Source organism: Scylla paramamosain, chromosome 42 (assembly GCF_035594125.1).
Source record: "Scylla paramamosain isolate STU-SP2022 chromosome 42, ASM3559412v1, whole genome shotgun sequence".
Classification (NCBI taxonomy): Eukaryota; Metazoa; Arthropoda; class Malacostraca; order Decapoda; family Portunidae; genus Scylla; species Scylla paramamosain.
The window spans coordinates 2772501-2796054 of record NC_087192.1 but is presented as its reverse complement, the minus strand read 5'-3'; the positions used below and the strand labels follow the sequence as shown (position 1 = coordinate 2796054).

Sequence of the window (23554 nt, the reverse complement as noted above, 5' to 3'; positions counted from 1 at the left end):
CCATGTCTAGGAAGCTCACGTTGCCCTTCTTCTCTGCCATCCATTCCATTTTGACCTTCATGAGTTCCATGCATATCTTGCGGTTCATTTCTCTTCTGACCTTCTTGTACTGCACTCCTTCCTGTGGGTGCTGCAGGACCCCTACCACAGCCACACACATCTTTTCTTCTGCTGCCTTCAATGTTTCTATTACTTCCTTTACTGCTTCTTCAGTTCCTGTCTCTACTAAGTTAATGTCTCCTCCTTGAATCACTAGCAGGCTTCTTTCTTCCATTTCTTGCACTTCTTCCTTGACTTTCCTCTTGATGTCTTAGATCTCAGCACCTCCCATGCTGGTGCACTTATTTCCCTTCTCACGTACTCGGGAGTCTTCCTTACCATGCTGTCTCCAATGACACGTACTGGAACCTTCTTGATTACCATTTTCTTCTTCCTTGGGCGTCTGTCTATTTTAGCCACTTCTACCACTTCTTGCTGGTCTTTCCTCTCTTCAGTCCTCGTCGTCTGTGCTTCTGCCTCTTTCATCAGGTTTTCAGTCAGGGTGCTCTGCTCCACTCTTCTTTCTTCTTTTTCCTCATACTGGCTCCTCCACTCACTGAGGCTCTTGCTCAGGTATTCCCTGCATAGGAACATCAGAAGTTCGAGACCCAGCGCCTTCATGCTGGCCTCCCTCATGCCCACACAGGCTACATGGAACCAAGCTATGCATCTCTCGCATGCCACAGCCCTTTGCCTGTTAGCCACACTCTCCTCCCATGAACCACACACACTCATCACCATCTTCTGGGTATTTCAGCACACAGGCAAGAGAAAATAAACCACAAAATTCAGAGAGCAAGACAAGGTCACTTGCACACACCGCCAACCTGTTGCGGGTAACATTGTTGCTTATCTTTGTAACATTATTGCTTGTCTTATCTTTGTGTTCCTAAACTACCCCGCAATTCTAGTAATTCACAAGTAATGTTGTGGCAATATTGCATTAATTACTTCAGCATGAGTACAGATACATAGAATTTCCTTATGTAAGAAAAAAATGTTTTCGCTCTTGTAACGGCACTTCCTGACGTGCTGCTTCATTATTATTATTATTATTATTATTATTATTATTATTATTATTAATATCATAATTATTGTTATTATTATTATTATTATTATTATTATTATCATTATTTCCCCTAGCACAATTCGCCTTTGTTACAACACTTCCTAGACTCATAATGCTTTGGTGTGGTCAGACTTGGTGATAGGAAAGTGCTAGCGACACTGGTATTATTTCCGTGTATTGTGCCATTATTACGGCTCACAGCCTCTCACACATAATAATATCAACTTACCGTCTCCGCCCCTCCCTCCCCCTTCTCTCTCTCTCTCTCCCTCTCTCTCTCTCCGTATTGCATCATTATTACGGCTCACAGTCTCACACAGATATCAACTTACCATCTCCTCCCCCCCAACCTCCTTCAACTATCTCTCTCTCTCTCTGAACATATACAAAATACCGTAAACTTACGTCACATCTATCCTCCAATTTCCCACGTCAAACATTATCAAATGGATGTAATAATAGGAAAATATATATAATTAGTTATTGATCAACTTTTCACTTTTTTCCTTAAATTTTTCCCCACATGATTTCATAAAAAAAAAAAAAAAAAAAAACTTACAACTTGTTGTCAACTCATTTCCAGCAGAAACAGTGGCAGATAAACAGATATAATAAAATAAGGAATAATAATACCGAATAAACTTTCTGCTTAGTCCTAACACTACGCCCAAATGTTATTTTTAAATCCACGCTTTACGCGGCCACGGGGACTGTGTGGGTGAGTTCAGGTGCCCTATATACCGTGCCCTATACCCTGAACACTCTTATAACACTGCACGCTGACACAAGGTACGGTGATTATACTTGATAGAGAAACCCGGAATATAACACTATACAGAAGACCCGTGGTGAAAAGTGAGACGTAAATTTTCGGTACGCGGCATCCCTCTAGCCCAAGTGTAATCCAAATGAGAAACATGGGTAATAAGTAGAGAGAGAGAAATAGTGTTGGCTCAAACTACTGACAAAAATTGTGCGGCTCATAAGTAGTGAGAGAGAAAGAGCCCAGGTGTGAAATGTTAGGAATTTGGTGAGGAATGTAGATAAAGAAAATCTAGGTCACAGAAATCTCATCGAGAAGTGCAGGGGAAAAATAAATAAATAAAAAAGAGAAATACAATGAAATTCCGGTGAGAAATGTTGATAGAAAATGGAAGGGGTACTCACATGATTTACACAGTTACTGCATCTTCTTTATTTCACTTTTCTCATTTTATCTTCATGCTTGGGGAAACATTATACATCACTGCCACTGCAAGGAGAGAAAAAAAAATGAATAAATAAATAAATAAATAAAATAACTTCATCATGTAAGTTACAAGAATGCTCCCAGTCAAGTGGTGAGATGTAACAATTAGAAATGTGATGGATTTGTTGGACTAAAAGATAAATTTTCCGTAAGGTTCATCCTGATATTTTCAACACAACAAATCTTCTGAAAGATTTTGTTATGCCTTTTAGTTGAGCTGATGACTTCTTTTGCAGATCTTTTGTATTATAATGGAGTAGGGACTATACCCAAACAAGTCACTCTCTCCTAATTAGTACATAGTCTTCTAACTGCTATGTAGATATCTCATAATTATCATAAAACCACTTAACAACAAAACAGTTATGGATATTACCAGATAAAATGAAAAGCCATGTATAACCTTCCAGTGTGATGCCACAGCAGGACACAGAAATGCAAGTCAAAGCAGGACAGGCCAGGTTGATTAAGGCTTGTCCTTCCAGCGTGTCAGCGGTCGGTTCCATCCCTAGTCACCTCTACTTCTTTATTTATGATTGATTAATTTCCCAATGTTTTGAAATGAAGATGGTAGTTCTTAATTTAATCCTGATGCCCTAATCTGCAACTTACAAAGGGTTCCATCTACTGAGGGTGCAATTCACCAAATGCATAAAAAATAATAATTTGCAAAGGTAATGATAAATAAAACAGCTAATATATCATGTAGAGGATTGAAGACACTAATAAGAACTAATATAATAGGTATCAGTAAAGAAAAATCAACTTTTACCATGTTTTTAAATGTAAATATTTGTAAGTGGTGTAGATTTGGAGCAGACTCATGTAATACAAAATTTATCTTTTCCATAACTATCAATATATTTATCCATATTAAGATTGAGATCTCCTATGAAGGAGTTAGGTAGGAATAAATATGCTCCATTTGTTTTCCTCTTACTCTTATGACATATAATGCCTCATAAACTATAGATGAATTCTGCATGTGTGCTGGCTATCAAAAACATAGGATATAATCATATGGAGCAATCTTAGTTTTTAAGCCTGAAGCAAGGTGCTACCACACTCTACGCAGCAATGGTCAGGTACATCCAAACACATATTGAGCCCTTCTAAACCTCTAGTAGCAGTGGAGGGATAACAAAATAATTAATTAGGGTTCAGGGCATATTTACCTTCCCTTAATCAAATATATATATATATATATATATATATATATATATATATATATATATATATATATATATATATATATATATATATATATATATATATATATATATATATATATATATATATATATATATATATATTGTAATAATCAACATTTTCAATGTTGTGGATGTTCTTCATCTATGAGTAATGACTGTATGGACAAGAGAATTTAAAGACTACCAACATTTAGAAGATTGTGGTCATAAATATAAGATTCCAAGCTCAATTCCCATCATGGAACACAAGTGAGGTAGAATAATGACATTTAACTTGTCAAGATTTGAATATTCTCTATAAAACCAAGTTACCTCTATCCTCCAATGTTGAAAAGCCTTGGCACTCATTACACAATTAAACTCCAGTCATGAGTAGGAAACAACACAACCTAATAAAGTTCTATAACAAATTGCAATGGACTGATTATAGTAATTTACACAAAGCACATACAGGAGACACACTTGGTGTCCACCAATTAGTTACATATTTCCTGCTTAAGATGTACAACCAAGACTAGAGTCACACTCAAGCCTTTTCTTTCAAATCAAGTTATTGTGGGTTCCAAAATTCACCTAACTCCTTAGTTGACAAGAAAGTTGTAACCTATACCTCTTGACTATGTACTTTGATAATATGATGCTGCATGAACTCCATTATGCACCAAAAGCTAATCAATCAGTCACTCTGTCTTTTTCTCTCAATTATGTACATTCATTTCTAACTCTTGCTATTATGGGAAACTTCCTGCCTCAACCTCTGCACCACTCTAATCTCCCTTGGAACAAAATCTGTTGGTGTACAGCTAGGGCTCATTTCCATTATTTCCATTATTTCAGCCACTTGTTATATTATTTAGCATCCACTGTATATGTCAAGTAAAATTCATCAAATTGCTCACATTATCCTTATATCTCTATGTCTCTTGTGCAGCGAGTCATCTCACTCATTAAGGGATAGACACAGCACAGGACAAACACCACTCCTTGACAAGGCTATTGCTCATTGTCACTTTCATTTTGCATATATATATATATATATATATATATATATATATATATATATATATATATATATATATATATATATATATATATATATATATATATATATATATATATATATATACTATTGTAATGATGTTTCTTTCAGGAGAGATGAGCAGGGATGAAGGGGGAGGAGGGCCTGAGGCTGGTGACTCTCCATTCCCACCCAGAACACATAGAAGAATGTATGAAGATCCTCAATGACCAGTGGCCCCGCAGCAGGACAATGAGGTCTGTGTGTGTGATGCACAGTGATTCCCACCTACTCAACTAATGTGATTGTGATGTAACCAGTGTTTAGTACTAAAATGTATCATATACACATCTACATATCTATCTCTTTCTGATGTCTGCCTAAGAACTTTCACTTTACAATGGTGGTGATGGAATAATCTTCATTTGTATGCTGTATTTTGCATCTCTTCTCTCATATGATGCGTCCCACACTAGAAGGGCCACTTGCACAAACCTTGTCAAAACTGAGATAACTGTGTGGTCTATTGAGGTCTAAACTTTCACCTGGGAGTGGATGAGTGTCCTGTCAGTAAGGTTGAAGATCTATACAACCATCATCCATCAATGCAGGCATATCACACTGCTGAGCAATATGTATTCCATGTTAGAAGGGCTGCCCATACAGGATGAGTTGCTGTTATAATTTTGTTTTGTTGTCTTTGTTGAGACAGAAAGGACCCTCCCAGCTTTTCTGCTGTGTATTAGTAACTGGATGGGAGTCCTTAAGCCACTGTCCTGTTTCTTCACCATTTTTCCACTTTATGCTATTGTTAATATTGTTATTTTGTGATTTTTTTGTTCCAGTATTCACAAATTATCATTATTGTGTGAGTATTCAGAGAAAAATGCACTCAGACTTCAGTGAACTTCCAAAATCATAACACAATTTGCAAAAGATATCCAAAATTAGATGATGAATATCATGATCTCGAACATTTTTTGGGCACATCATGATTTTGACTGTCTACTGGTCATTTTGACAAGATCATTGTCATAGCATTTATAATAAAGTTATGGCTGTCAAGTTTGCCAAACATTGAGTGCATTTTTCTCACTTTATTTTGGTGCGAGCAGCCCTCCTAATGTGGGACACCTCATATATTCCAGTATTTTATCCTCCAGTTTCTTTGGGGTTCATCCTTTTGAACCTACTACATCTGACAGTTCTTTTTGTCGTCATCTACCATCCTTTTTTTGTGGCCTTGATCCCATTAGCCACTTCATGTGTCATCTCTTCATCTTGCCTTAATGCACCATATGTGCTACATACAACTTCATTACTTTCACCACCCATTCTTTGTACACCACAGGCATTTGTCAAATAACTCAGCTACAATAATCACGGAAAGTGTGTGGAATGGCCAAGCAGGCGGGGTTATTTAAAGGGTAGCAAAATATATATATATATATATATATATATATATATATATATATATATATATATATATATATATATATATATATATATATATATATATTTTGTGGGCTAATTTATGGGGTAACAAAAAAATTTGCTTCTTGGAGAATCAGCTTGTCAGTGGCAGCAGTAGTGTTGTGGGGATGGTTAGGAACTGGTTTGCAGGATGGTATACAACCATGTGGAAGTCTCTTTGTACGCCTCAGTAATAAAAACAGCTGAGTTTCCTCATCTTGACTTCACAGATTAGTAATAAAAACAGCTGAGTTTCCTCATCTTGACTTCACAGATTTCTTTCCATCTAGCATTTGCCCCATGTAAGGCAAGAATACACACCTTGTCCTCAGTTGTCAGTCTTTTGCCTGGCATCTTGAAGCTTTGGAGGCGAAATATTGGGGGAAATGCGAAAGGTAATGGAGGACAGACTGACATTATCACCCCTTTCCTTCATTGCCTGAGACGGCACTGAGAAGTTAAAAGCATCACAGCTTCTTATAAGCACCAATGAGCTTCCAGACAAACTTTGACAGAAACAAGTGTAGGATAATGCCAGGCTCTCTAATCAAGTGTGGACTCGTTCTACAGGGTGACAACTGGCAATATTCCACACACTTTCTGTGGTTACTACACTTGGATGGCAATGTTTTGTCTTTCAATCCACACAAATTACAGATAAGTGTTGGTATAATTATTTCATCGCACACTTTTTTCTTTATCCTCTTCCAAGCTTTATTCTCTCTTCATCATATGTGCCAAACTTCAAACCATTCTTCCCAGTTCCACTGATGGCATATGACACTGTTGTTGAACAATCAGTTGATTAATCCAAACACCCCCATACAACTCGGTTCACCTTCCATGCTTCTATGCTTGCATGTAATTAACCAAGATACACCAATTTATGTATCTCTTCTTCCAGGGTTCTCTCTTCAGCTTAATATTTCACATTCCTTTAGTCATCCAACTACATTATTACTAAATTATAGATTCTCAAAGTCCACTCTTCACTTTTACTCCATTTAAACACCAAACCCTCACCTTCTTGTTAATATTCAGCCTTTACACAGACCGTTCATGTCTAAAAATCAAACAGATATATTTAAGAACCCTCCCTCTTCACAAACACACACAAATTAAGCTGAATTTCTCATTACTTTCCAGTACTGTGCAATTTAAACAATGTAGAATGGTTATTAAAAACAAAGAGCAAACACTTTAGAATTTAGATTAAAAAAGGAGACAGGTAGAAAAGGTGTAAATAAGTCCCTAAGGATAATCTTATTTGTATTGTAGCATAGCATTAGTTAATTACCTGAAAACTCTTCCATGTATCAGTGCACCACACACCAGTCTTATTTGTGATGCCTTCCATTTACAGTTAACATTAACAAGCACCTTTGTATTTCAGGATGAGGTCTCTGAGTACCTCATGTGACCAGTTCCCAACATCCCTGCTCCTCCTAAAGACTACCTCACATGGGGACACGGAGGTGATAGGCCACTCCAGGCTTAACACTCTGCCAAGGGAACCAGACGCTGCCTGGATTGAGTCTGTCGTCATCAGGCAGGACCTGCGAGGGGCTGGGTATGGACGCCAACTTATGACTAGAACAGAGGAATATGCCAGAATCAGTGGCTTCAGCACCATGTACCTGTCAACCCATGACCAGCAGGTGTTTTATGGCAAGCTTGGCTACGAGTTCTGTCCTCCTGTGTGTATCTATGGAGGATCAGTCAACAAACACCTCATACCAAAGCAATTCATTCCTCCACAGTTAACAAAAGGAGTCCAGGCACTGTCCCTGAAGAGCAGTGTGGTGGGGAAGGACCAGAAGTGCCAACCAGCCATGAAACAAGGTGCCCCTCCCCCAGCCAGCCCTGCACCACCAGACCCAGCTGTGCCTCATCCTCCACCACTTCCTGCATCCTCAAAATTAACAAAAGATCATATCACAAAAATAGAGCCATCTTCTATGACAAAAATGTACATGAAAAAGGATTTATAACAAAGGATATACTTATTATTAATGTGGATAATGATTTTTGTATAAATTTTTTCTTAAACAATCCCTCTTAGTTTTCATGTCTTACACCTAAAAATTGCCTTTGAACAGGAAATCATTAAGCGCTCAGCCATAAAGTTACCCCACGGCCTTCCTGCCAGCAGCAGTACAAGGAACCACAGAAGTATGGTGATGGTGGAACATGGAATTCACAGCTATCAATGGTAAATTTCCCTGGCCCTGGTGACAATATTTTTTGTCTCAATGATATACAATGAAAAAAGATTCAGTCACAAGCTTCCACATGTTTGAACCAGGTAAAAAAAAAAAAAAAAAAAAAAAAAAAAAAAAAAAAAAAGTTAATCTTAACTGCAACACATCATCAATTTCAGCATTACGACTGACTAAAGCTGTATGAAATGTGACACACCATACTGAGTGTATGGCAAGTGCATGAACACACTGCTCTCACTTTCAGTACATTCTCTTTCACACGGCTGCATGGCTTCACATTATTCATTACTTATAACATTTGCAAATTTGAATGGTGAAAATAAAAACATATGAAGAACTAAAGATCAAATACAAATAAATAACAAGAAATATTTGATGGGAACTGCAAAATTGTGTACCTAGCATGTGATGTTTCCTGTACTCTTTCATAATTATGTAACCAGTGCCTTATATCATTTCAAAGCGGATTTCTACATTTTCTCTCATGTACATAACAACCTGCATAATTGTGTATGAAACTGCAATTTTATCCCTCTTTAAATATCTAACTTGATAACCTGCCCTGATCTAATCCAGAGTCCATATCTCCTTGGCCATAAAAGAAAACAATAAAATACTTATTTCCTCATCTACCCTGTTTTCTTTTAAGTTTACAATGACTAGTTTATGTGACTACTCCTATATTTTACAACAGACTGACAAGCACATCTCTGACAGCCAGTACTCACACATCACAGACACAGCTAGAGGCTTTTGTAGCTCCCTGGTACATTGTTCTGTTTGTGTGTCACGCTCCTACCACATGACACACTTCCCTGGTTGAGAAATTCAATGAATGACTACTGGCAGAACAGCAATCCAGCAATGCCGATCCTCGGCGGACCGTCCTCTCGCTCAAACTACTGAATCTCCCGCCACACTAGTGAGCAGCGTTGCCAGATTGTTTTGCCCATATTATCGTACTACACCGGTTGAAATTATTGTACTTCTGGTAAAATTATCGTATATATATATATATATATATATATATATATATATATATATATATATATATATATATATATATATATATATATATATATATATATATATATATATATATATATATATATATATATAATTGAAACCTGATAAGCGCTTTTTGATGAACAATACACGAAGTAAAAAAAAAAAATCTGGATTAGTACTAGGTCAAATATCGAAATACTAATAGACATGCTAAAATTGTGTGTGTGTGTATATATATATATATATATATATATATATATATATATATATATATATATATATATATATATATATATATATATATATATATATATATATATATATATACACACACACACACACACACACACACAGGGTGTCCATAGTCTCTTTACAATAACAAAAAAGAACAAACGTGGAAATTATTACAAAATGAGTAGATTTTTTTTTTCTATTTTTATTTATTTATTTATTTTGTCTTATTTAATACACCTCTATATAGGCGGTCTGACGCCTGACGGGGCCGCGGGCGTGGAAGCCGGAAAGCAAATGGGAGGGCCTTGACATGCCGCCTGTGGGTCAGGTGCTGATGAAACAAGGTGCCATGTTTGTTATTGCCGCAGTGACATGCACACGTGTACCCACACATGCACACGTACTAGAACCGTTTAAGGGGATGATACATCATAAGCAGTATTAATTATGATGTAGAGAGAGAGAGAGAGAGAGAGAGAGAGAGAGAGAGAGAGAGAGAGAGAGAGAGAGAGAGAGAGAGAGAGAGAGAGAGAGAGAGAGAGAGAGAGAGAGAGAGAGAGAGAGAGAGGACATTAAGGAAGGTAGTAGAAGGAGTAAAGGGAAAGGCTTAATGATGACACAGGTCCCGTCACATCACATCTCGTAAACAACGGGCATCCTTTCTGCTGACCCATCACATCACCCGGAGGGAGATGAAGCCCCGAAAGGGCAGAACCCTATCTGTTCCCTTATAGGCAGTACCTTCGCCTCTCTACGACCTAGAATACGTAAGTGTTATATGTACCTATACCGTAACATGCTGTTTATTGATTATGATATGTTTGTTATGATATACTTAAGTAACTGCCGCCTCCCTTTGGCGGGAATGTGGGAGGGGAGTAAGGGTCCGATCCGTCGAGGAGCCCAACGTTCTCTCCTGTATCTCCGTCTGGGGAGGCGCGAGAATACTACATTATGTGAACCATGTAACTGATAGGGAATATATTTACAGGTTTGACCGAATAAATTGTAATCGAGTCGACGCATGGGTCTAATTTAACATAATTCTGAGTGCTGCTCCCTCGGGCATTAACAATGTATAGATATCTCAGCAGGGCCTATACCTGCTGTTGAGTCAATGTTCAATATTACTGAGGTCATCTACGTCATTAGTGTCTTGCGTGATTTGTGGTGTTCGCGGAACCTTTGGTTGGCGCAAAGATTTTAGCTCAGGGAATGGTGATGGTTCAGTCTTTTATCTAACTATCTATTTAATTTATTTATCTATCTCTATATATCTATCCATTCATTAATTTACTTATTATCACTTTTCTTCCGATGATTATGGTGTTAATGAAAGAAATCTGTCTTGCCCTTCGTGCAGTTCTCGTGTTTGATGTAACATGTACAGTGAAAGGGTTCCACAGTCTTCAAAGTAATCTTAAACAAATTCTTCCCTCGGGGGGATGAATGTAATGCATTCTATATTAATTATTTCACAGAAAACATAATTTATGCTGAAAAGCAGTAAAGGAGGAAAACATGCGGTGCTGTTTTCACAAGGAAGGCAAAGCAAGGGACTCAAAGCTCATGAGAGAGAGAGAGAGAGAGAGAGAGAGAGAGAGAGAGAGAGAGAGAGAGAGAGAGAGAGAGAGAGAGAGAGAGAGAGAGAGAGAGAGAGAGAGAGAGAGAGAGAGAGAGTTTACAATCTAGTGACATAATAACCATTTAACGAGAAAGAAAATTAGTATCAGTCAGGGCGTTCGTTTATGAGGCCGTAATTAAAGAGGGCTATAATGAACAGTACGTGAGGCCCTGAATGATCTAGCTGAAGTGTGCATGCTGATGAGTGACAGTGATTATGAGCGAGAGGGAGGAGAGGTAATAATGAGTGACGGCTAAAAAAAGAGCGAAATTTTGGTAGTGAAAAAGAAGGACTGACATAATGTTACCAAATTAGACTAATTACGCAAGTCAATACAGAAAGGATCCTCGCCCTGTCATTCACAATACGGCATTAGGCGTTTATAAAAAGAATGCCTGATATGGAGGTGGGCTTCACTACGAGGCGACGATGTTAGATTGAAGACCATGAAATTTAGGAAGTTTACGAAACATACTTAGATGAAATAGGTAAGAATTTGATGTCTAAAAATGATGCAGCTCACTCAGTGTTTTCGTTTGTTAATGAAAGGATGAAATATATTGTGAAAGAGATGAGCTGCATGCATCTGCATAAAACAACATTCACAGTATGCCAGAGTAAAGAAGTGGTTCTTCAAACATTTAACAAGCAAGAAGACCAATGAATTGCAAGACTAAACACAACTTAAAACCCGATGTTTGAAAGTGAAAGCAGCTTGTATTGTCATATATCACTTTTAACAGCTTTTACAATACCAGGAATATTTTCATTTTTGTTTTTAGAACCGCGAACTTAAATTACTCGTTCAAGAATAGCGAAGGCTTTACATGTATGCATATAATACATAAAAATGTAAGGCAATATTGTAATGAAAAGCGCTAAAAAAATGTTGGTGTAAAAAGCAGAACAGCTTTGCCTCCTGCCGGCGTCTATCTAGTTAGCAGCATGCCTTAACACTACTACCTCTTTAAAGTTGATCCTCCTGCCGGCACAGAGCTAGGTCAAGCCTCGAATGCACATGGCATGCGTGGGCCTTAACTTAAAGGTAAAGTAAAACTATATATGTGTTAATCAGATGTATTGCTTGGGGTGTGACTGCTCGACCTGGGTGCAGCACGAGCCATTAATGGGCTGGACATAGTAATACTTACGTGCTTGGCTTCTCGAGAATATTAAGTTGGAATTCCTGTCACACTGAGGTAGGTGGACGCCGTGGCTATAGTTCAAGGCAGCAAATCCTCTTCCAGGGCAGTCTTTGCAGTCCTCCACCCGGCACCACGTGTTTACACTTGACAGATTACTAAGTGATGGCGCGCCGTTGGCAAGGAGCGAGTGTATTCATGCTGGCTATACCTTACTTCTTGCCCCATTTAGAAGGTGTATTATACATGAAAATACAGATACCTTTACGTGTTCTTAAATTATTGTGTTATATTAATTTTCATCCGAATTCCACCTCATTTCATCCAGAGGCGTTGATGACCGCATGGCGGGAGTTCAAGCGACACCCCACGGCCTGAATGAATTGCTTTGATTTGGTTTGATTTGGTGACAGTGAAGAGCCAAGACACTCAGAGGCTACTGATGTTGCCTCTTCTTAAATTTTCAGTCTCGTACCGGTCATATATTTTTTTTTAGCCTGTGCTGGATTCTTTCACATTCCTTTTCTTATTCATTCCTGAAATTTACCCAGGTCTGTCAAAAGGTCAAGGATATTTGCAGTGTTGTGTTGGCACCATTAGCATGGAGGAATTTGGGACTTGCCTAATGGAAGGGCCGTCTTTCAAGTCCAGCATTCAATGCGGTTTCATCCTTAAACGTGGTGGCCAGTGAACCTCCATTATATGAAAGAATAGACCAGCTAGCAACTATGTTTCATTAACAGATCCTTTTAGGAGCCTCTTTGATATGGGACTGGTATGTACAAGGCCCCTCCCTCCCCGACCTTGGCTGCACCACAGGCTGGCAGACTGTTCATTATTCCATGCATCCTTAATCATCGTGCTACACCAAAGATGGAGCTTCCTTGTGCCAAATATATCTACTTTTTTTTATTCCATAAAATAACAAACTGTTGTCAAACCTTTTTTTTTTTCATTAGCTTCTCTGTATTGCTCTATTGTTTCTGTACTCATGGTATTCATACTTGTTATATTTTGTATTCTGTAATAATTGGTCATCAAGAGTACTACAATATTTTGATTTTGAGGTGATGGACTTTGCTTGAAGTACATTGACATATAGCTATATTATTTGTGACTTATATTGTGCTATGAAGAAAGCAGTTTTAACTATCATGGCAAAGGGGAGTTAGTTCTAACCACTGTTACATTTATCAGAATGAAAACTAGAGTAGCTAGGTCCCAATCACCAAGTCAGTAAGTAAAGGCTATGAATATAATCATGGAAAAAAATATCAGATGTTTATTTAGATTTATTGTCTCTCAAACCTTGGGCCGGACACCACTAACACTGCTCAGCACACCACCCTGTCATCACTCACATTGCTGGGGAGGGGGTAAGAAATTTGTGCTCTTAAACCAGTAAGGTAAAAATTTGGTCTCACAGAAGTCAGCTTCACATATCTCTATTGTCACATACATAGACAATTATTGTCACTATATTCCACAACAACAAAAAATATTCATTAAAATAATTTACCCACATTAAAACAAAACAAAGATCAGTAGTAATGAGCATATCTTACGGTAAAACATAACCATTTGACACCCAATTGGAAACTGTGGGCAAATATGCAAAATTGGTGAAGTCACTTGAAGCAAACTTAAGAATGAGATCCTTAAACTAACAGTTACATTGGTAAACTTTTCACATAACAACATAAGAAAAGTATTACTTCACATCTATCCTGATATACATTTATATACTTATATACTCCTTACAGAAAGACAATGAATACTCTTCTTCATGAGACAAAGTTGAGTGAGCCCCAGATTGTTGGTTTTCACTCCCAATGTTTCATGGATAAACCTTCGTCTTGCTCCCCCCTCGCTCACACACTGGACTGTGATCTGCATGGTGGCAGCAAGGTGCATTCACAAGGTCATCCACCTTATAATTTATTGGAAAATACTACTGTAAATCTTACATACATTTCAGCAGACTGACCCTGAGGCATAACTTGGCTGCTGTTCTGGTCCACAGTCCAGCATCTTGACCTTGGGGCTGCATGACAAAGATGCCTGAGTGCCATCGGTGGCAGGAGAGCATGTAAAGTCTACCCACAATGGTTCCAGTATTCCTGGCTGGGATACTGTGGCCCAGATGAGAGACAAGTTTCTATGTAACATGATCCATTCTGAGACTTACATGTAATGTCAATAAAGCTGCTTTTTCAGTCATGTATAAAACAGGAGCACAAGAGTGACTACATTGACATCTCAGGTCTCAAAATATATTTTGATATGACTTCACTTCCAATCTTTAATCTGCAACACTTTCAAAATTTTTGATCATTCATTGGAACTGTCTACTTGCTGTCATTCTTTGAGTCATGAACATGAAAAAGACAATTAATGGAGGTATTTGCTAGCTATAGTATTTACCTAAACTGCTGATACTCAAAGCCTCCTACTGGGCTAGTCGCTGCATGGGTGGCCAGGACCCACAGCGGCCATGGCCTGGCCTGGGAGGGCACTACACTTCAACTAGTCGCAACTCAGGACAAAACTAGCCTAGAGAGTAATTTCTATGGTGCAGAATGCTACCATCATGGAAACAAAAAGTGTCTAGAGTTGATACTGATATGATTTAGATACAGTATTATTTTCTTATATTTCAAAAGCATACAGTGAGGGGTTTTCACGTGCTATCCAAGAAGTTCAAACTCAAAACTCTTTAGGCCTTTAAATAACAACACCAGAGTGGAAAAAAAAAAAAAAAAACTGCATAACTAATTTAAATTACACCAGCCTAGTAACTAAGGAAGACAATTACTGACTAAACTAAAGTGAAACATAACACAATCTGTTCTTGTACTAGTGGTCAACAGGGAGGCCAGCCAGGCTGTTGGATGCTTGATGCATATTTGAACCATTATCATTTTTGTCTCAAATACATGATTTAAATTATTCATTTGTACAAATTTTATCAAAAGTAGTTTAAATAAAAGAAAATGCTGTCCATAATTAGTCACACATACCTGCAAACAATATAAATAGTAAGTGCTGTTAGAGCACTCTTTTGGCTTGAGTGATTTTATAATGGATTCATAAATGTTCAAATTATATGGAAGTGAATGTTAGCTTTTGTTATAACAGAGATTAGTAAAACCAACATTCTCAGTTAATGCCAGAGACTAGCTACATATTCTAGCTATATAATCTATATAATCCATATTTACCAACCTACACCATCTTCTCTACACTAACATTTTGATGATAATACATACATGGACAGGCCAAAAATTTAATCAACTGATTGTTACAAGTTAATGGAAAAATAGAAAAGTATTACACTTAAAAATCCATTCACTGACGGCTCCGTGTGATCAATGCCTGGCGCTGGAACAAATGACTGCCACTGAATGAGCAAACACACAGTTGCACCCAAGATACAAAATACCTTCATCATACGACAAGCACTAAAAAAGCATCTTCCAGCTGTTGAACTGAAATTCTTACACTTCACAATAACTCCAACACTGTGGCGTGGGAGCCGGGTCTTCCTCGGCGAATCTCAGAGCAGCATCACAGTGGCACAAGACACTGCGTATCTGGCAGCTGCTCCTATGCCCTCTCTGTTCCATCCTTTTTCTAGCTTGGGCTCAGCTCCATCATTCTTTTCTCTGATTGTCCTCTCAGCACAGACTTGTGACCCTGGAGACTCAGCTGCCGGAGTCCAGTGCCCGTCAATCCAACCCAGCAGTATCTTGGTGGAGCCACACACACACAGGACACACACAACTTAGATATCTATGTCCTTACAGGGTTGTTGCTCGCTCCAATAACTCATTGATGAATTTCTGAAACACAAAAAATAATGTCTTAAATTTCAATGATGAATTTTAAGAGAGATTAGAAATAGTGTACGAGTGCCTTCGTAAGTTTTGTTGGTGAACAGGTTATTGATAGATAAGAAATAATGAAGTGCCTTAATTAATTTCATTGATGGATTTCAGACAGACAAGAAGAAGGTAGTTTGTGCCTTAACATGTTTCACTGGTGAATTTTTTGAGTGATAAGATATTAGTGGCAGAATATGTGTAGGTTTCATAAGGGAACTTCAGAAAGATAAGCAGTAAAATGAATGCCTTCATAAGCTTCATTGTCATATGGAAGTTCTGGATGCAAAGCAGACAGCAGGTGAAGTTAGGCATGAAACAATGGCAGTAAACATTTCAAGGAAAAGCTTCAACATAATAAATATCATGTGATCACTGTAATCTTTACTGATAAGTTTGGTGATAGCAGCTGCTATCAGTTTGGATATAGGGCAGGGATTGTCACTGCAGGGCTACTGCTTAGCACGGCTGTGGCCAGGAATGCCATCAAAGACAGAACAGGTGTACAGCGAAGCAAAGAGGAACATATTATTGATTGTGATTTTCTATTACTACCTATTTCAACTCTTTCATATATTCAGCTTTTATTGGGCTTGCTTAAAAAAATCATATGAATGTATGCATTTATTAATGAAGTGCATAATAAAGTGTTCTTATAATTTTTCATGGAACAATATGTTTTGATAGCTACAGTACTGTGTAGTCTGTGTATATTTAATTTTCTATCAAATGTATGGGAAGAAGTGGACAGTACTTTCGAATTAGCTCATACATAAGTAAAGGGAGAGTCAATGCTCCATGTAAGATCAAGGCAGGACTAAGATTATGCAGGCACCTGAAGTCTTTGCTGGGAGGGAAGATAAAGTTTCTTGAAGTTCAACAACATACTACATACTTTCAAGAAACTAAAAACACGATTGCATGTGTCTGACACTGCATCTACTGCTTCTTTATTCTTTCTTTCACATCACAATAATAATAAGTGAGAATTGTGAATATCTGATGTGTAAACAAGACAACAATGAAGTCATTTGATTAATTTTTCTAGCTTTATTTTATTTTATCACTACAAGTTTGGTGCAAGGCATGAAATCCCCCCCCTGGCTTGGGACAGTGAATCATGATATGCCTGAATTAATCCGATACTCATGATGTAATGTCTTATCTACTGTGCTGCCATAGAAATATCTGTTACTATAGTTTGCTGTTACTCAGCAGTAGGTGAGAACAACCAAAATTAGCAAGAAAATTTAAAGTGATTCTAGACATCTGGTCTCTACAACCACCTTTTCAGTGTGTCTGATACTTGTTGGTCAGTCATCATCCCCCTACTAAATGGCTGAAGCAATATTTCTTCATGTTTTAATAACCTGTCTCCAACATCAACATTAAACAGTTTTGAGGCTAAAATTGTCTAAATGGCTTTATTTGTACTGGTAAAAAGTAAATAATGTACTAGTTTTAAAAAGTTTCGTGTAGCCTTGCATAAAACACTGTATTACTTTGTCAGTGGGATGTCCCTCACCTCCACTGGTAAAAGCAAATGGTGAACTAATTTTGACCTCCAAATGATGTCCTAACTTTAACCTGCACTGGTAAAAGCAAAATTAATGATGTACTGGTTTTAAAATGTTGGATGCAGCCTTGCACAAAACACTATTTCTTCGTCACCGGGCTGTTCCTCACCTCCACTTTATCCTTGGACTGTTTACAATCAGCCAAGGAGTCCCACAGGTACTTCCTCTTCTTGAGCTCCCCGTCCACGTCCAGGAGCTCATCCAGGTCCAGCTCCTTCTCCTCGTACTTGCCTTCCTGCTGCAGGGAGAGAACAGGAACATGACTGTCAACTCCCTCATGTGTCTTTAGTTCACCTGCAGACATTTACTAATTATGTATTTTGTTTTGTATTGGTTGTCTTCTTTATTTCACTGGCTTGCAATTTTTTCTTCATTCTTGTTGATTATAGTTCCACAGAAAGACATATTTATATTTTGTATCCTGCAATTTATTCATAATTAAGTATCTTATTCACAAATCTCCAGAACTTTATTTTTTTTTTCTCTTCAAACCTTGTCATTAGTATACAGTATTAGGTAGTTTATTAATGTAAATGTTATTCGTATTACATACACACAGTAATTCCAGAAATACATAATACAGCACAATACGTATATGTTTATTGTAGTCATAAATGAGAAATGACATTTAATCTTATCTAGGCAGCAACAATCAGCAGATTTATTAAGAAAAGAAAACTCGTAATTTTCATTAAATACTAAGACAAAGGGAACTCAAGCAAATATTTCACATAACCAATGAAAATCTGACCTTCCTATCTTCCCCCTCCCCTCCCCCTCCCATCAGTGGCAGGCAGGTGTTTCCAGTTGATGTGTTCTCACTTCATTCACCAAAAAACATCTCTCACCTTCAGTATAATTAAAACCTCCAAACAATTTTGTGACTTTAGCACTTTTAATTAATTACTTCAACCTCTCCAAAGAATACATTAACATTTTCTTGATAATCTCTTGTTTAATTAGTTTTACGAAGGACACCTGCAACCATCATTCCCTGTGCTCATCTATCTTGGCTCCCTCTAGTGCATCCTGCCCTTCCTACCTCCACTCCCTCACTGAAGCTAGAACTGTATCTCCGCTTGCACATCTCTCCCTCTTAGACATATCCCCCTTCTGGCTTTGAAACATTTCCCTAATACATTATTATTATTATTATTTTATTATCATCATCAATTTATTTTATTTATTTACTCAGTTTATTTACTTTATTTATTTATTTATTTATTTTTTTTTTTAGATATTCAGGCCAAGGGCAACACAAATAATGATAACACTGCATGAAATTGATAAAACTGATCAAAACCACTGCTGTTAATGGTTTAGCTAAGGACAGGTTAATAGTGAAATGAGTGAAGGGGAGATGAAATGTCTGAAGGAAGAAATGTCCAGGAGAAATAAGTCAAATTTCTAGAGAGGAAAGTATTCTAGGAAAAAAATGCAATGAGAACCAACCCTGGAGAGGAAGATGTTCAGAGGATAAAAATGTCCATGGGGGAATAAGTCATATGGATAAAATATTCAGAGGTGAGAAGGTCCTACACTCCCCTCCATCACCCCTCCCTACCCTTAATCCTCAGAATCCCAGCGGCCTCTTGGAACTTATTAAAATATTCTACTGTGAGTTGGCTTGTATGAAACTTGAGACTTTCAATTCCAGTATGTTACTAGACACAATACTTGACTTAGTGATTATGAGACACTAGCCACAAAACTTATTAAAACAGTCTTCTATAGGTCAGGACAGTATGAAGCTTGAGACTTAGGAAGCAAATACGATATTAGACACAATCCTTAACTTAATTGCAAGACACCAGCCATGGAACTCATTAAACAGACTGGGTGAAACTTGAGACACTTCAACCTAGGGCACAGCTAGAAATGTACTTAACTCAATGATTTCAAGACACCAGCCATGACGCTTCTTAAAATAGTTTACTCTATGTCAAAACTGTGTGAAACTTGAGAGTTTTGCACCCAGATATTACTAGACAACACTAAACTCACTGACTGTAAGTTCTGAAAGTTAACTCCTACTTTCCCTTTCTTGTTAGTACTCATTCCTGCACTTCCTTTCTCTTTCTCTCCACTTCCACTCTGCCTTTCCATTTCAATAAGCTCCCTTCATTTCCATCTCCATAATTTCCTGTCACTCAGCCACTTTTCCTCCTTTTCCTGATTTCCTGCCTGAACACTCCCTGTCTCCTCCTCCTCTTTGCCTCACATCATGTCTCCTTTGATGCTCCTTCTATCCTGCTGTGTCAGAATTTTTATGTTTTGACTCTCCCTTCTTTGTCCTCATATTGCTCTCACATAAGGTGCAAGATCACTAGAATGGACTCATTTATCAGGTTATTAGTGCACAGTTAACAGGTGCCATAAATCTTGGAGAGACAAGGGAGATGCTGCCAATATCTCTAAGGTTGGTAATCATGGCAGAACAAGAAGCAATTGGTTCTGGCTCGATAAAGTTTGAATCTAAAAGACACGGGAAAGAAACTGGTTCTCATGAAGAGTGGTAGATGACTGACTTATTCATTTACTTTTTTTTATGTAAGAGTGGACTGACCAAGGGCAACAAAAAAAGCTGAAAGGGAAATAAGGTCTCTGAAGGCGCCAGTCCCTTTAGGAGGAACAGACTCAGTTATCCAGTTGTAAGAGTAGAGTTAATTAAGAGTGTTAAGAGAAGACTTGACACATTTATGGATAGGGATGAAAGATGGATGAAGGTAGATCTGGTTTAAACAGGAATTGCCTCTGTTAGGCCTATGGGATACTTGCAGCCTCTCTCTCTCTCTCTTGAGCATCAGAACACAGCAGATTTTCCTCTTACACTTTACATCTCTTATTTCTTCAAATCTGACATCTTCCTTTCATGTTACATTTAATAACAGCACTTCCAGGATGCAGCACTTACATTTTAAAAGTAAAAGTAAGCTGAAGTGGGCTTTTCTGCCTATCACACTTTTCATTTCTATTTCTTTCTTTTTATTTTAAAGTTAAGTACCGTTCTTTCATGCTACATTTAACACTAATGTTTTCACGATATCACATTTTTCATTTACATTTCAAAATAGTCTGAAGTCAGCTTTTACTGCCATTATTCTCTTTTAAAAATTATATTATTAATATTTTTTTATTTTCAAGTTATACAGCGTCACTCATGATACGTTTAATAATAATAACATTTCCATGGCATATCAATCTTCATTCTAAGTTCAATGTAAGTTAATCATAATACCTGAAACTGCTTGAATATATAATGTATTTTGCTTTTTTCCCTCAATCTGCAGTTTGCCGATGTAGTGAGAATGCATTAATTGCCAGCTTTTGTAAAGAGGCTGTCAGCAGATCAGAGATGTTAATATTGAGGGAAAACACACAGAGAGTGAGTGTAAGACTTATTTTCAAACATTTCGGTCAAATCTCGACTTGTTATAACTGGCTGTAGTGGAAGTTAATGGGGATTTATTGCAATACACATTAGTGGAAGTTAATAGTGATTTTCAAGAATATTTTTGTGATTCTAGAGGGAAAGTTTAAAGAGGATTCTGCATCAACAAGAAAAATACACATGAAACCGCGAAAAAGAATCATTCAATCATCTATGGCCTTTGAAACCAGCCCTCAGGAAAGAACAAAGTATTTCAAAACATTGGCAAGAATACTCAATTTCGAACCACAATCACACGTACAATTACACACCCCCCCAAAAAAAAAAACATCATATCTTCCAAAACGTTAAAAAATAGCACACTAGACCTCGTGACAACCTCTCGACCCAACTGAACACATAAAGTTTACACTAGCGTTGCTTCACGGCCCTTCATTGGCACCTCTGAGTTGGCGTCGGGCCCTCAGCGCAGGATGGAAGCGCCGTTAAAACCGTGCCTCGTTTCAGGTCCATTAGCGACTACAGACGTCACCTGACACCCACTGGAGGCCCGCCAAGCCCCTCCTGGCTCGCCGGCAGGAGGAGGAGCAGCAGCAGGAACAGAGACAAGAGTAATGGGAAGGAAACGGACACTAGGGAAGACAAGGAGGAGGAAAAGTAATATGAGGGAAACGGACGGCGAGAAAACAAGGATACTTTTTTTTTTTTTCTTTACCAAGACGAAGAGGAAGAAAAAGGGAAAATAATATGAAGGAGGATGAAGTGGAGGAAAAGGAGAAAAGTAATATGAAAGAGGACAGCGAGAACACGAGGGGAATTTTTTAATAGGAGGAAGAAGAGGGAAAATAGAAAGGACACGGGGAAGAGGAGGAGGAGGAGGAGGAGAGCCAAAAGTAATGGAAGGAAAAGGATAGAGACAACGAGCTAAGTTTATTGGAGGAGGAGGAGGAGGTGGAGGAATATATAGTGAGAAGGAAAAAGCGAGAAAGAAAGATGGATATTTTACTAAGAGAAGCAAAGTTAAGTGAAGAGGGAACACTGAAAAAAATAACTTATCTTTTTCTCTCTTTTTCTCCTTCTTTCCTATCACTATTATCACTGCAGTACCTGAAAGTGAAGTGCGTGACTCACTATAGCAGAGAGAGAGAGAGAGAGAGAGAGAGCGTGGAGGAGCAGACGAACCGGAATCTTAACAAAATATTAATGCAAAATACCCCACGGAGGCAAAATATGTCCGGAGAAGAGTCTTGCTTTTCCCTTCCCTTCATCTACTTCCCTGCCTCCACTATCGACTTTCCTGTCACCACACTGTATGTACCCTTGCAGCCCACCTCCTCACCTCCTCCCGCCTTCCGTTACCCCCAGGCACGTGTTCCCCTTCCCTCTCTCACTCAACTCACTCCGCCACTCTACCGCGACCTGACAAGAGAACACTCATTTCTGTATGCAAACACACACATGTACACACAGAGACGTGCCGCCAGCCAGCCAACCACTCACAAAGGAAGGGAATAGAAGCAGCCACAGCCCTGAAAATCAAGAGTTGGGCCAGACAGGCGACCAGTCACACAAAGCTGTCACAGAGGCAGGACCACGCTTTAACCAGCCAGCCAGGAAGTTAGCAAGACATGACAGCCAATCGGACAGTCAGACAGAGATGGGAAATAGCAAACTTGGCCGCCGCAACGTGAGACAGACTGACAGAAAGACACGGCAGCCACCAGCCACGCGCACCAGTGAGATGGCAGTCAGTCAGTCAGCGGGAAAGAAGATCAGACAGCCAGACCGTAAGACAGAAAAGCAGCTTATGTTCATGTAATGTTTTCTCTCTCTCTCTCTCTCTCTCTCTCTCTCTCTCTCTCTCTCTCTCTCTCTCTCTCTCTAGTTTAACTGGCCAAGAGAACACTATTTAGTTAAAAATGTGCATGTGAATGAAGAATGACCTACGTAGCTTTAATCCTCTCATTACTAAGGTATCGATTTAATTATATTCTGCATCCCATTAAAGGTTCTTATCAAATTATTGATGGTGTTTTTCATTATCAAGAAGTTATAAGATCAAGCTGCTCGGCCAACAGAATCATATCTTATTTACTCAATTATAAGAGGAACAGAAACAAGAGAAATGGGAAGGAAACGGACACTGGGGAAGAAGAGAAGGAGGAGAAGTAGTATGAAAGAAGCGGACAGCGAGAAGAGAACATTTTTTAAGGGTACAAGAAGGAAAAAAAATGGAAAGGCAGTGGGAATAGGAGGACGACAAGGAGGAGGAGGAGGAGGGAAACCATAAAAAAAATTCAAGTCTAGGAGTAAGAAACAAAAGGAAAATAATAGAAAGAAAATGGGAGGAGAAGGTCGAGGAGGAGGAGGAGGAGGAGGAGGAGGAGGAGAGAAAACATAAAAGAGTGAAGTCTAG

At 38.3% G+C, this 23554-nt stretch overlaps 3 protein-coding genes across 5 annotated transcripts in view; 1 reads left to right on the top strand and 2 right to left on the bottom strand.

Annotated features, from left to right (window-relative positions):
• The window catches only part of LOC135093314 (protein CLP1 homolog), a 45668-nt gene extending 33218 nt beyond the window's left edge, over positions 1 to 12450 (bottom strand). Inside the window, exons 1-2 of the mRNA XM_063992479.1 lie at positions 12299 to 12450; positions 2276 to 2360 (exon numbers count right to left, since the gene is read on the bottom strand). The gene's annotated coding sequence lies outside the window, so the exon portion shown is untranslated. The remainder of the gene's footprint in view (positions 1 to 2275; positions 2361 to 12298) is intronic.
• Positions 1226 to 8910, top strand: LOC135093315 (N-alpha-acetyltransferase 80-like). 3 transcript variants are annotated; one of them, XM_063992481.1, is made up of 3 exons: positions 1226 to 1269; positions 4719 to 4843; positions 7453 to 8910. In XM_063992481.1, exons 2-3 carry the CDS (start codon positions 4734 to 4736, stop codon positions 8048 to 8050), a joined length of 708 nt encoding a protein of 235 aa, XP_063848551.1. In that variant the 5' UTR covers positions 1226 to 1269; positions 4719 to 4733; the 3' UTR covers positions 8051 to 8910. The 3 variants fall into 3 exon arrangements, with proteins under 3 accessions (XP_063848551.1, XP_063848550.1, XP_063848552.1); XM_063992480.1 differs by lacking the exon at positions 1226 to 1269 and adding an exon at positions 1690 to 1826; XM_063992482.1 differs by lacking the exon at positions 1226 to 1269 and adding an exon at positions 1776 to 1897.
• A 1118-nt stretch (positions 12451 to 13568) lies between the features above and the next one.
• Positions 13569 to 23554, bottom strand: part of LOC135093317 (protein phosphatase 1 regulatory subunit 14C-like) — a 55902-nt gene continuing 45916 nt past the window's right edge. Inside the window, exons 3-4 of the mRNA XM_063992484.1 lie at positions 17857 to 17985; positions 13569 to 16131 (exon numbers count right to left, since the gene is read on the bottom strand). Coding sequence (XP_063848554.1) covers positions 16090 to 16131; positions 17857 to 17985 — 171 coding nt within the window. The 3' untranslated portion in view covers positions 13569 to 16089. The remainder of the gene's footprint in view (positions 16132 to 17856; positions 17986 to 23554) is intronic.

Bases quoted from the DNA above. Each gene is read 5' to 3' on its own strand.
- LOC135093315 (XM_063992481.1), top strand. From the start codon at position 4,734: ATGAAGGGGGAGGAGGGCCTGAGGCTGGTGACTCTCCATTCCCACCCA. The intron at 4,844-7,452 runs GTCTGTGTGTGT...TTTGTATTTCAG, and splicing joins CCCCGCAGCAGGACAATGAG to GATGAGGTCTCTGAGTACCT.